We start from the raw sequence: 14,504 nt of genomic DNA, 5'->3' as shown, positions 1-14,504 counted from the left end.
TTTGGGAGGTGATTTTGTTAACTGATATCAGAGTGACTGCAGAGAGAAGTATTTTCTCTAGCTTGTTAGAAACAAAACAATGTCAGCATTGAGATCAGTTTGTTAAAGGATGGCTTTCTCTTTGTCTGTGTCGTTCTAAATATGTTACTCCCTGTATCTGTCTTCTTAGAGCTGCATACCCAGGCTTCCACATCAGTCCTCCTTTTCCTTGTTGGTTCCCAGCTCATCGGTAGATTACACATGCCCTCCGCATCCTTGGGCGTGGTCCCCTCCACTAGGTGTGCGGTGTGAATTCAGGTGTCTCTATAGGAAGTTTTCACCTCCTGTGCCTGTAAATCTTTTGGAAGCAGGGAGTTTGGTGATGGGATTGGCTCTGTGTTGGGCTCTGGTATTTGGACTTCAGTGGCGGCCTGGATCAGAAATGTGATGCCAGTAAGATGGTGTCTCCAAAGTAGCATGGCTTAATGATACTGCAGGTGATTTAGGTGGTTAACGGAGAAATGTGTGTTTATTTTAATAGCCATATCTGTGTATTGGAGAAAATGGAATTGATCTGGCTGGTCAAGTGACACATAATAGGGATGGCATTAGGATATGGCGAAAACAACAGATGGGTTGAGAGTGCCTGTAAGACACTCTCAGATAGACCATAAATTATTTTAGGGAAGAACGGTGTCTTGTACTCCATTGTAATTCAGTTTTTAATATGGTGGCTCACCAGGAATAGGCACTCCATAAATACTAGTCACATGAGTAAACCCACTGGAGCCAAAGTAAACACCGCCTCTTACCGTAGAACCGCCTGACTACTGTGTCCTTCATGCAGCTGTCTTCTCTTTGTTGATTTGAATTGTCAGGCATCCTGTTTGCCCTTGGAGGGGCTGCAGGAGCCAACTTGCACGTCTGTGTTTGTGGATCCCTTGGAGTCACGTGCATGTCGTATCTTTTGGGCAAACCTCTGCTCTCTGGATCAACACGTCGCGTGGAGGTGCTGGATGCAGCTCTGCGGTAACAGCGCCACTCGCGCATCGGGAAGGCAGCCCTCTGAGAGCACAGTAGCAATCCGGAAGCCACTCCCTTTGCCTTTTGGCTTTATTCAGTCTTGTGGGCTCTGATTGCTGCCATGGAATATGCAAGTCTTAACAAACTTTATTGTCTAGCTTTTCAGTCCCATTGAAAATGATAGGAAGTTGCACATTTATAAAGGATCAGTGAGAGGTATTATTAAAAGTGGCAGCAGAAGATTCTGAAAGGGGTGACCGAAAAGAGGAAACTGCATTGTACTATCGGGCACAGCTATGAAGAACATTCCTAATATCCCTTGCTGAAGAGGGGGTGGAACAAATATTACATTTTAGGAAGATTTCCATTAAAAAAATCAAAATTGAAGGTGTTTTAGTACTGAAAAGAAAAAATGTCTGCTCTGTGGAGAAGTAACTGAAGAGGAATTTGTTATTCCCTGAGGATGCTGATTAAACAAAGCAGCACTGTGTGCCCCTGGCCTGGGGGCCGTCGCAGCGGAGCCTCATGGCACACCCGCTGTGGTGAGCACCGTGTGGACTGGCTCCTCAGCTGGGGAAGCATGTCGCTGCCATGCTCAGCTGGGAGCCTGAATAGACAGAAGGCGCAGTTTTATTCAGAGTGCATTTTCAGATATCAGCACGAATATTCATATTTTTTGACTTTACAATTGTTCAGTGTTTTACAGTTTGCCATAGGAGTTCATATCAATCATTTCACTTGTTCTTAACCTCCCCATGTTGTGGAAATCCTTTCAAATTGGCGGGTGGAACACAAATTCAGTCTTTTTCATGACTGCATGATATTCCACGGGGTAGGTGTACCGCATTTTATTCAACCATTTACTTTGTTTCTGCTTTTTTGCCATGATGGGCAGTTCTTCAGTAAATATACTTTATGTGTGAACTCATATCTGGTGGTTGTATTTCCAAGCATTGGGATTCCACCTTTAACAACAACCAACAGTGGGATTATTAAATCAGAGAGTATGTATATTTTCAATTTTAATTATTAGTTTACTTTTTTTTTAAATGTCATGGCAAGTCACATTTCTGTCAGCAAATGATAAGTACTTACCACCTCTTTTAAATGTTTGCCAATCTGATAAGAACAAAGTGATACTAATTTTCTTTTTCCTGACTACTAACCAACGTGAAAATCTTTTCATGTGGATTGCCTTTGAAATCTTATACGAATTATTCTCTACCCATTTTCCACTGTGTGGTACATCTTCTTTTTGCCAGTTTTTAAGAGTTCTTTTGTACAATTTAATAATAATCTGTAATTTTTTTCTAAATTCATCATTTGCCTGTTGACTTTTCTCATAGTACATTTTGCCACTTGTGAGTGTATTTTTACACAGTTTAATGTATTTATTTTCTACTGAAGTTCCTTGTCCTTGTTTATTTTATTCTTTAAATTTATTGCTTTTTTAGTGAGAGAGAAGAAGGAAGAGAGAAAAATTGATTTGTTGTTCCGCTTATGTATGCATTCATTGGTTGATTCCTGTGTGTGCCCTGTCTGGGGATCGAACCTGCAACCTTGGTGTATCAGGATGATGCTCTAACCAACTGAGCTACCCAGTTAGTTATTAAACTGACTACCTTAGTCCTTATTAAAAAGGCCTACCTTGCCCTTAATTTGTACATATAGACCTAATTGGGATTTTTTTTAATATTATATTCTTTTTAAAAACATTTAAACATTTCTTCATGTAGGCCCTGTGTCTTTATGGTTTGATTCATTATGAGTAAATTCTAATAGTTATAATTTTGTTACAAATGTGAATAGAATATTGCCTCCATTTTTATTTCTACAATATCCTAAAGCTACTAATTTTCTTACAAGTCTTCTTGACAGAGAAATGACATCTTGACTAGATGCAGAATTTTTGGATGTCTTTTTCTCTCAGCTTAATAGGGAATATTTCTCGGTGCTCTGACTTCCAGTATTGCGGATGATAAGTCTGATGCCAGTTTGTTGCTTTCTTTCCTTTGCAGGAGGCAGTAATGAGCTCTTTTCACTTGGAGCATGTAACATTTTCTCTTTCCTGGGTGGTCTGTGTTTGTCTCATCAGTCTAGACTGGACCTGGTGGTATTTTTGACATGCAGTCAGGACTTCTACATTTCCTTGTGTCTTTTTTTGTTGTTGTTCTGGAGCTATTGTAATGTATATATTAGGTTCTGGATCTAGTCTAAAATTTTTTACCTTTTCTCTCATTATTTACTTTTCTAAATTATTTTTTCCAGAGCTTTGAAATACTTCTTCCAGTTGATCTTTTAGGCCACTAAACCATGTCTCAATAGTGATTATCCTCTCTTCAATTCATCTGGTAACTTAATTATTCAAAAAGTCAGTTTAAATATTTTTGCTTCCAAATAATAAAAACGTTTCCCACCACTTTTGGGCGAAGCGGCAGCATGCTGTGTTGTCTCGCTTCAGTGGGTGGTGTGATGCGGTGCTGTTCCTCCTTGAGGCATGGGGAGAAAAAAAAAACGTTCTAATGCAGCAAAAGTACAGAGAGGAGTGTAACAAACCCCATCGTCTGATTCCAGCATCCAGCGTCCTCTTGCCCAGCGACAGTGATCTCCGACCTGGCACCAGCCTTGTCTCATCTGCACCTCCACCCACCCATCCTCACCCCAGATTGTTTTGAAGCAGATCCCAGGCATCATATAACTTTATCCTGAAATAATTCAGTTAAATGATTCAGTAATACCTCTTTAAAAGAGTGCTTTAAAAAACAAAATTGGGAGTGCAAGGTCTCCTTTAGCCTCAATGAAAACGTCTTGGCACTCCCCAGAGGTGGCGGTTACACGACACTGTGCATGTGTTCAACGCCCCTGGATCGTTCACTTCAAAATTGTTAGTTTTGTGTGACTTTAACCTCATTTTAAAAATTGATTTATGCTCTTAAAAAGAGAGATCCTGAAGGAAAAGACCCCACGTAGCCACAACACTGGTTTTACACCTGAACAAAAGCAGCTGTGCTGCTTGCTTGTTTGTTTGCTTGTTTGTTTGAGAACCACCAGAAAGTCTCCTCTGCGCAGACTCGAGTCCCCGTCAGTGCGCTGTTCCTAGTTGTATGCTCTACAGCTACAGACGGCTGTTGTCTTCCTCCTCCAGCCTCCTCCTCCTCTTCTGCTGAGTGTGGATTCTGTGAGTTCAGTCCAGCCTTCTCTCTGACTGCTGGGTCCCCTTTTCTAGACCTGCTGGGGCTCAGGTCTGGTTGCTGGGACGCCCCAGAATCGGCACCTGCCTTGCCTGGTGGTAGAAGCAAAGCGGTCCTCACTCAGCTCATGGCCTGAGGTGGAAAAGCTGGCTGCCACCCTTTCCCTGCCTACCCTGCCGCTACCAGTCCTCCAGCCCCAGGGCAAGGGGATTCATTCCACCACTGTGGCTCCCACTTGGCCTTCAGATTCGGGGGCATGAGACCAGGTTAGATGCACTGGTAAACGTGTAGCTCTCTTCCCTCAGGAGTCCATAACCTCTGCAGACACACTCGTCCCTAGATCTACCACGGCCCTGTGCTACTCCAGGACTCTTCTTGAAGCAAAGGAGAGACACTGGCCATGGCAGGACTACAGACAGGAAACGCCAGATAAGCGATGCAGAGTGATAAGTCAGAGGAGGAAGGAATAGACCCCTGAGGGACTGAAACAGTTGAAGAAGGCTGGGCCTCTCGTAGACTTTTGGCCAGATTGCCGAGACCATTCAGTAGGTAAAGAAAAATCTCATCAACAAATGGTGCTGTGGGCAACTGGATAGCCACGTGCAAAAGAATGAAGTAGACCCTTTCCTCACACTATATGCAAAATTAACTCAAAATCAGTCAACCTAAATGTAGGAGCTAAAACCATGAAGTTCTTAGAAAAATACAGGAGTAAATCTCCATGACCTTACATTTGGCAGTGGATTCTTAAATGACATCAAAAGGAGAAGTAACAACAACAACAAAAAACCCAGATAAATTGGACTTCATCAAAATTCAAAACTTTTGTTCATGAAAAGGCACTATCAAGGAAGCGAAACATGACCTACAAAATAGGAGGAAATATTTGCAAATCATATGTTGATAAAAGTCTAATATCTAGTATATATAAAGAACTCTTGCAGCTCAACAACAAAAAGACAAACAAAATTAAAAAATGGGCAAATGTCTTGAAGTAGGCCTTTCTCCAGAGGAGATCCACAAATGGCTAAGCACATGGAAAAGAAGCTCAAAGGCATTCGTCAGCAGGGAACTGGAAATCAAAACCACAGTGGGGCGCCTCTTCACACCTGCTGGGATGGCAGTGATCACACCAGTGGAAATGGCACCGGTTAGGAGCTCATAGAGGAACCTGCACTGGCACCTGCTGGTGGGAGCATAAAGTGCTGCAGCCTCTGTGGAAGACAATTTGGCAGTTCCTCAGAAGTTAAAGAGAATTGCCACGTGCCCCAGCAGTTCTGTTCCTAAGCATGCACTCAAAAGAATTGAAAACAGGTATTGAAATAAAAATATGTACATACTTTCACAGCAGCACCGTTCACAATAGCCCAAAGGTGGAAACAGCCCAAAATTCCACCACCAAAGGAGATGATAGATAAAATGTGGTGTGTGCATTGATGTGTGATGGACTATTATTCCGTCGTAAAGAGGAGTGGAATACTGCTGCATGCTGCAATGTGGAGGAACCTCAAAATATTGTAAGTGGAAGAAGCCAGATTCAAAAGGCCAGACTCGATAGCATGTAATTGCATTTATGTAGAGTGTGCAGAGCAGCACCCCTCTCCCAGGAGCACGCCTGTGCCTTTCCCGTCCCCTCCACACGCCCATCCCCGGGGGAGGGGGGGGCCTTACCTCTGCCTTCTCTCTGCTAAGCTCCCAGGGCCCCTCCCTGTGCCTCTGTGGCTTGTTTCCTGAGCCCATTGCTTCTGTGGATCACTTCCACCTCTGCAGTTTTTCAAAATAAAATTTCTCTTACAGTTTGAAAATAAAATAAAATATCCAAAATAGGACAATTTTGAGAGACAGAAAGTGCATTGGTTGTTGCCAGGGAGAGGTGGGGTGTGTAACTGCTTCGTGGGTAACAGGGTTTCCTTTGGGGTGATGGAAGTGTTTTGAAAGTAGATGGAGGTGGCAGTTGTGCAACATTGTGAGTGTATTAAGTGCCACTAAATTGTTCACTTTAGAATTGTTACTTTTATCTTAAAAAAGAAAAATAGAAGAAAGATTGGGCCTCATTTGATACATGAAATTGTTGGGTGGGCTGGGCATTAAAGGAGAGCATTTAAGGTGGGCAGAAAGTGCAAGTAAAAATAAAAAACCAGGTAGAGTTTGAGTTGGGAATCGGTTGGGAGTGAGATTAGGGCAGGTCATGAAGTCTCTGGAGAATCTGGCTTTTGATGAGGCTCTTGAAATGTCAGCATGCGCAGGAAGAATCGAACCCGGGAAGCCCGGCGTTTGGGGCCGGTGCAGGGCCGTCAGCACTGAACACACCCAGGTGCGTGTCGCCATGGCCTGGACCAGACAGGAAGCAGCGGGAGTGACGACTGCTCTTGGAGCTTGTGCCGTGCCAGGCGCTGTTCTGCGTGCATCTCGTGGTTTAATTCCTTCAGTCCTCACAGGAGCCTCATAAAGCATGAGCTGTTCTTTTCCTCCAGCGCACCGACGAGGACACAGGGGCTGGGGTGGCTGAGAAACTTGTCCAAGGTTTCACAGCTACAGACTAGATTTGAACCCAGGCAGGTGACACCAGAACCCCACTACATTTTCAATTACGATGCGAAGGCGAATGTGAGAGACTTTTTTGAAGCCCCCTTGCTGCCTTTCAGGTTGGGGATAAGGAGGTAGGAGGTAGGGAACTAAAGCCAGAGTAGAGGCGGTTTCCCCTGGCTAACCAGGACCTGGCGCAGGTCTTCTCGGGTGGGCTTTCCAAGTAGGAAGAGCTGGCTGGCCCGTGGACCTGTGGGCTGGGCTGGGACGCTTGGCTAGAGACAAAACCCCGGAGGAGGCCAGGCCAGCAAAGGGGCCTTCAGAAGGGAGGGAGAACCAGGGACGCCGAGTGTCTAATCCAAGGCTGTCCCCACCTTTCCTGTTCACCTTGCGCCCCGCCAGCACCTCCTGACTGCATCCAGAGGCAGCCTAAATTGTCACGTCAAATAGCGGTGGGCCCTTGTCACCGTGGCCCCAGTGGCCACAGTGGCTGCTCCTTCCGAGAATGGCTCTGGAGGTTGGAGCCTGATCACAGATTTGTCGTCTTCGTGCTAATGTCTAACATGTGAGATGAACCATTAATGATGTTCCTTTTCTGAGGTTCTAGGGGAAGGGGACATGGGGGGGAGGTAATTTGTGTTTGCCTTGCTTCATTTAGAGTGTAAAATGCCCCTGCCCCCAGGACTGTGATGGAAATCCCTCCTCTATTGAAGCTCTCAGTCTTGAGGAAAATTCAGGCAATAAAGTCCAAAACATTTTTAAAAGGCTCAATTATTAATGTAGCTTCTCACCACCTCACTAGTCCCCCCTTCCCTCCAGCCCACTGAACACAGTACTGGGGTCTCAGCCTTGTCCTTAAAACGAGAAGCCCAGCACCCCATGGCGGCGCCGCCCTTCGTTGGGCCTGCCTCGCCAGTCTCAGGCGGCGCGTCCCCTCTGGCCTGGCTCCTGCCACACCGGTCCCCAGGCACGTGCCCTGCATGCACCAGGCTTCGTCCCAGCTGGTTCCTCTCCCCAAAATGCTCTTTCTTGTCCTGTGTTGTCAGGTGCCACCTGGCCTCCACATTCAGTGCCGGTGACTTCACCTGTGCTGCCTGTCTTCATCCTCACCCGCACCCTCTGAGGGAGACTTCAGTTTTCCATCTTACAGACAGACGAGTGAGTGTGTGTGTGAGCGTTACACCCACTTCACAGGTACTCAGAGCACGCGGAAGCACGGACGGAGGTAAGAATTCGCTGACAGTCACACATCGAGGAGACGAGGAGCAGATTCCAACGCCGGCACTCTCAGCTACGGTCTGTACTAGCTGAGTTCCAAGTGGCCTCGGACTGAGACGTCTCACTGGGCTACACCGTCCACTCTGGACAGGGAGAAGCGTGAGGAAGCCGTGCTAAACCTTGTCCTGTCTCTCCTCTTTGCATCCAGGTGGAAGTGAAGCCATACGTGCTGGACGACCAGATGTGTGACGAGTGCCAGGGCACGCGCTGCGGTGGGAAGTTCGCCCCGTTCTTCTGCGCCAACGTCACCTGCCTGCAGTACTACTGCGAATACTGCTGGGCGAGCATACACTCGCGCGCCGGGCGGGAGTTCCACAAACCGCTGGTGAAGGAGGGAGGCGACCGCCCTCGGCACGTCCCGTTCCGCTGGAGCTGAGCCCGGGCAGACCCGGCCACAAGTACTGGAGTGGATAGCGAGGAGGGAAAAGAGAGGGCACCGCCTCAGGGCTTACAGTGTTCTGGAAATCTGTGCATTCGTTCTCGATTTTTAAAGAAGAAATGGGTCTTTTTATTATTATTATTATTTACAGTCATATTACTGAACTCGATGTCCAGTATAATGCAAAATTGCAGAGTGTATAACGGTACTGATTTGCACTTTGATTCTCACACCTTTGTCTGCTTGGTACCCTCGTTTCTCACCCCAGTTTGTCCCTGGTGACAGTGCGTAGACTGCCATTCTCACCCGCCGCCATCAGGTTGATGTCTGTGATTTTTCTGTTTGTTGTTGTGTTGTTGTTGTTGTTCCGATTGTTTTTGAACTGGAGCATGCACTTATTTTCAGAAACTTAGAGAGTTGCCCCTAGGAGAAGACTTACCAAAGGTAATAATTGTGAGTAGGTGGCAGATGTAGCAAAAACTTCACAACAGCTCAGCAATCATAGTTGGGGTCATTTAGAGCAAGGTAAACCCTTAATGAAAATAAGCCTTTAGTTGCTCTCTATTTTGACATGTAAGGATACCTCATAAGCTGAATCCCTATTTTTCCTTCACGTTTGATTTTTATTTTGCTGAGGATTTTGGTTAGATTTTTTAGTGTTATGTAAATTTATGCTGCAATAGCTTTTGCTGCTATTAAAATGGTATTATTAATACCATAATACTCTATTCAGGCTAAGGTATCAATGGAAAAAAAGCCCAACAACACACTTTTGTGATTTAGGGATAGAATCAGCTGCCGAAAGGAGATCGGAATAGATTTCAGAAAGCTTCAACGGAAGGTCACTATTTCTGATTGCATGTTTACTTAATCAGGTTGCTGCATGCAATAAATTTTATATCCAATGTCTAGTATAAAACCTTCCCACAATGCACAAATTAAGAATCTATATAAGCTATAAAATACTGATTTTTTTAAAGAAGATTTTTTTTTATTCAAAGAATTGGTAATTGACCGGAGGAAGGCATGCCTCAATAAACGGAATGCTTCTGAAATTAGGAAGAGCCCATAACAGAATGACCTATATTACAACCAATATAAAACCTAGGTGTAGGATATTCTTAAAGCAAATTTGTGGATGGTAGATGAAGTACTTTGCGGTGCTCTGTTATATATTGTGCAATTTATTTTATATAGTAAAGTGATTATGTCTAACTGTGATCAAACTTAACTGTTTAAAAGCCTCTGTGTCAGACATTAATGAACTTGACAGTTCATAACTGGTATACTATTAACTAACACATGAGCTCTTAGTTACAATCTCCTAGTGCTTGCACCATTTTACATAGCTTCAGACCTTGTCCAGAAAACCAAAGAGCTCATCTTAGCTTACAAACACTAGGAATATATACAGTATATAGAGATAAGTTGTCAGATTGACAGACTAGGCACATTTTAAGAAAGTTGCGTGCTGGTGATGCTAAAGAAATGTCTGTACGGAACAAGATGGCCTGGGCAGGGTTGGTTGTCTGGGTAAGAAATTAACTACTTAATTCCCTGGATTTATCCTGTAAAGCTTGAATAGAATTCAGACCTGCTAATACTACCATGGACATTTTTTTAGCATTCACTCTTGGGCTGCAGATAGTAATATATAAACACACACAACGGTTGTGAGACTACGTAAATTTGTTTTAATCTTCTTCCTATGTTTTGGAATTCTGGGGACAATCTGACTGGATATGACACTGCAGAGTAGACTTAAATCGCCGTGTTCCGTGTGCTGTGATGTCCTTGTGCCGTCCTAAGTTGATACTGCTCGTTTCCGTTCCGTTCCGTTTTGTTTCTCCAGCGTTCAGTTGCAATTACCAGCTCCCAAACTATAGTTTGTTTCAAAAAGGAAAAACAAAATAGTTTTTTACTGGATTAAAAATGCTTATTAGAATTCTCCCCCTTTGAGGTTACCTCTGGGCTTTTTGGTAATAATCGCTTTTTTCCAGCCCAGCTGTGGTTTTCTGTTTGTTTTTGTTTTTTTCTTTCTTTCTGTGTTTGTGTTTTTTTTCACCTGTACAAGAAATTTTGTTATGCACTACTACTTTTGTATTCTAGACAGTTTTCAAAAGCTGGCTGAAGACTTTTTTGTTTGTTTGTTTTTAAGGAAAAAGGCATGCTTTCTGACTGACACGATCTTTTGCAATACCTCAATTTTGAAATATAGGAGAGAAAATGATATTTTCTAAGTAAGTTTATTCAGAAAAATATATATTAATTTAATTCTGCAAGAAAAATGATTTAACAGATGGGTAACTTTATTTTTTTCATGCTTATTTGTGTTTTTTGAAAATGAAGAAGTTAGAGCTTTATAACTATAATATTAAAGATCATATCTAACCTACAGAAATCTACCTAATTATGTGAAAGAAGCAAAACTTTTTGAAGAAGCACCCCTCTTTCATGTACTAAAATAACACTGAGATTTTTAAAAAGCTGAAAGATTGTACAGCATAAAGCTTAACATGAAAGCGAGAAAACATTGTCACGAAGAATAGGTTACAAAAAATAAACTCCATTTGGTGCTGAAAGTTGCGGATAGATGGTGGAAACGACTTTCCCTTCATTTGTATATTTATAATCAAGCGTTGATTGTGCACGACTGACCAGGATTGTGAAAGAGTTCTTCTGTTTGTATTTTTTTAAAGAGAACTTTTTTAGTTTATTAAATTATAACATGTTCCCTTTTGTTTTGTAAATAAATGTGCCCCCAAGTTGTTAATGTTATATTAAAAGAGAGGGTCCTTCAAAAAAATTATTTTTTAAAACACAGAGGTGTTCTGACCTGCAACTTGACTGGGAAGCCCCTGGGTATCACAGGTCCTGTTGTGGCCTTTCCTTGACGTGACACTTGAACTAGTCGATTTTTTGAAGGCTATAACCTAACCTCGACTATTTGTTGTTATGTGCAATACTGTTTGTACTGTTTGTATAAAAAATAGAAAAAAAAAGAAAAGAAAAAAGGCATAAATCTTTATTGCAGATTTATTTTCATTGCAAACTTTAGACATTGTGATTCACTGAAATCATTTTTCTACTGTCAAATATGTACCTTTTCTTCATGCTGGTATTTTTTCAATAGTAATGTAGCCTTTGTACTGAGACAAATTTTCATTGTTATTTTTAGAAAGATTTTTTGCTAAGAAAAAAATTAAACATATTTACATATTTTTCATTTTATTTCGTATTTTCTTTAAGGAGTGCTTTCTCAATCATTAATAGAGTTGTTTCTGGGAGGGACTTTCATATCTGGTCAATGTCATAATATTATTTTGTATTTTTACTTGGAATAAATTAATTTTATGATGCTAATTCTTTAAAAGTTTATTTTTTTCATTTTCAGTTATTTTTGAAGCTAAAACCTTTGTAATATTGTTACTAAAGTGTCTAGTTTTTTGAAATGCAAAGCTTTATGTATTAACTTGCTGATGTGGTTTACAATAGTGTGACAACAGTGAAAACGGTTGGGTGTGTAAAGTGGTTGGAAACTGTAATGAACAATTGGGTAATAAAATGACAGAATGAGCAGAACATGTGAGATTTTGACAAGCCTTTTCCTTTGTTCCAGTGGGTTAGTGTGAGATTAGGGATGTCACAGTACAGCTCTCTGGGGATGTCACAGTGGATTTATACAACACCAGTGCAGCCCACTCTGTGGCTCTGATCATGAAGTCACCCCTAGTGAAATACCGCCGGGTTGAGAACCTGGCCAGGTCAGCGGAATGACTCATTGCTTTCCCCCTCTAACTCTTCATTATGTCGTGTGTGTGCGTGCGTGTGTGTGCGCGTGTGTGTGTGAATTGCCACCAACTGCTGTCCATGTGTGAGACAGTGCCTCTCACCCAGGCCACATCTTTTCCATTCATTGACAGTGGTGACGTCTGTCAGTCAGAGGAGGCTGCTGCGAGGACACCACCTTCGGTGTAGTTGGACTCGGGTGGTGGCGTCTTCCCCCGAGTTGCCCGCAGGGCCCGGGGCAGTGCACCCTGGAGGCACTCTCAGGCGCCACCACTGCATATGGACAGTCTCCGACTCCGCCTTCCTTCACCTCCCACCTGCTCCCTGTTCTGGTGCCCCTTGTTTGTCCCTAATTGTCCCTGATTGTGGCAACACATCTGGCACCACTCCCGAGCATGATCTGTCTGCCCTCCTGCTGCTTCTCCAACACCCGCCTCACCTCGAAGCGGTGCTGTCACGGCAGCGCGTCCTTGTGGTGGCACCTCAAGTGAACACGAACAAACCACCCGACTGCAAAGCTGGTGTTGCGTAAACGGAACATCCAATGACTTGCTCTAGACAGGGGGTGTTTCTGTGAGTCCTTGGTAGCCTCTCCCGGTCCACTGCCACGGAGGCGAGGTTATCAATGACTTGGAGAAACGTGTGTCCAGAGTTGGCTTTTGGGTATGCTCTGTGTATTCAGTTTTGTAAATAATATATAGATTAGATCAAGTTGTGATGTAAAATTTTAACTCAAATTGGGTATTACTGGTTGGAATTTTACATTAACTACAAATAAGTGATTAGGAACAGAAGAAACGAAATTGGAAAATTCTTGCTTAGTGGTATAAAGATTACGCTTAGATTTCTGCTTATATCTTGTGTTTTATAGCTTGTTAGTGAGGCATGGGCTAATGCAGAATGTATTGCATTTATGCAATTTAGCAAATAACTGCTAGTTTTAATTTTATCTATTGTATTAGCAACAAAATGGTATTTAACTGGGTAAAGCTCCTACCTAAATATTTGAGTATTGTGACATCTCTACTTGCAAGGTTTGAGTGAAAGATTAGTCACAGCTTAGTGAAAAAAGTATCCTTTTGTTAAATCTGGCTTATTTGTATGGATTGTTGCTTTTTCACCAGTTTGTATGGTATGTCAGCTAACATTTTCTGTTTTCTTTTTTAATGATAACCAGACTTCTCTATCTCAGCTGCAATAGTGTTCCATTTTACCACAGAGTATTTTATAATTAATGCTGTTGACTTTATACCCCAAAATGAGTCAAGAAGTGGATATGTGATTTGCGGATGTTTAAATGTGTATGACGATGAAGTTAATCGCAACAAATAGAAAACTCGGGTGCTAATACAGGATATAGTTCCGTTGGGGTATAAAGTATTAGGTATTTGTATTTTTGCTGTCAAAATAATGGACATAACTTTTAGAGTGTTCACAGCTAAGATCTCTGTATTTGTTTTTCAACTAACAACTAATTTTAAATGTATTGTATCTTTTATTACCTGTCCTCAGATTGTTTTTGCTCTGGTAACCCTTACTCAGCTTCCGCCTTCGGGGCTTGGACTAATGTTGCTTGTACGGAACTGCAGTACTGTGACTAAACATGGAGCTCGATGCAGCTATTGCTTACAACTGCTTAAACTTTGTAGTTTGGACTTCATTTTTTTCTGTAATAACAACTTATTAAATCTAGTTGTATGAAGTACTGACACTTGTCATCCTTTGCATCTGCTAAGGAACGGCGAGCGGGGCGTGGATGGATTGCCTCTGGGGACACTGTTACAGTTTGCTCCATCAGCTTTTGGAGGGAGCGGGACCAGTTCCTTTGCAGCAGATTAAGCGCAGCGGCATTAACCTGTTCTCTGTCGCAAACAACACTAATTAAAAAAAGAGCACGCGTGTATTTGAAACGCGGCCCAGTGAGAACCGGTATTCAGGCCGTGGTTTTAGAGGTGCAGGTTGGTGTTTTTAATGCCGGGCACTTGCCACAGGAAACCAGTTTTTAAAATCAAAAACCAGAAAGTCATGAGAACGTAAGTACGCCCCTTGCGTGTTATTTTTCACACGAGGCTGCCTCCAAGCATTCAGAAACGGCGTCTTTTTAAAACCGAATGCGGGCTTTGGACGTGCTAGCAGCTCTCCCAGGCGCTCGCTTGAATCCCTTTAGAAAATGCATCACAGGCGCGAGACTCCTTGAGAGCGTCTAGCACACGCAGGTGCGGCATCCCGGCCCGGGGATTGCGTTCAGCGGTTTGGGGGGCCGTGCTGCGCAGGTGCTTTAAAGTCCCGGGGCTTTCGGCCCAAGACCGAGCGCGCGTGGGCGGCGGGTCCGCGCGGGA

General features: G+C 43.1%; 1 protein-coding gene across 7 annotated transcripts in view; it reads left to right on the top strand.

The window, feature by feature from the left end:
• Positions 1-13,867, top strand: part of CPEB3 (cytoplasmic polyadenylation element binding protein 3) — a 177,528-nt gene extending 163,661 nt beyond the window's left edge. For all 7 annotated transcript variants that reach the window (XM_045854203.1, XM_045854204.1, XM_045854209.1 and 4 more), the window contains one exon: positions 8,146-13,867. In XM_045854203.1, the coding sequence (XP_045710159.1) occupies positions 8,146-8,373 (228 nt within the window). In that variant the 3' untranslated portion in view covers positions 8,374-13,867. The remainder of the gene's footprint in view (positions 1-8,145) is intronic.
• The last annotated feature ends 637 nt before the right edge of the window (positions 13,868-14,504 follow it).

This window comes from Phyllostomus hastatus, unplaced genomic scaffold (assembly GCF_019186645.2).
Source record: "Phyllostomus hastatus isolate PE091 unplaced genomic scaffold, TTU_PhHast_1.1 phas_scaffold_1066, whole genome shotgun sequence".
Classification (NCBI taxonomy): Eukaryota; Metazoa; Chordata; class Mammalia; order Chiroptera; family Phyllostomidae; genus Phyllostomus; species Phyllostomus hastatus.
This window is presented reverse-complemented; position numbering and strand designations above follow the sequence as displayed.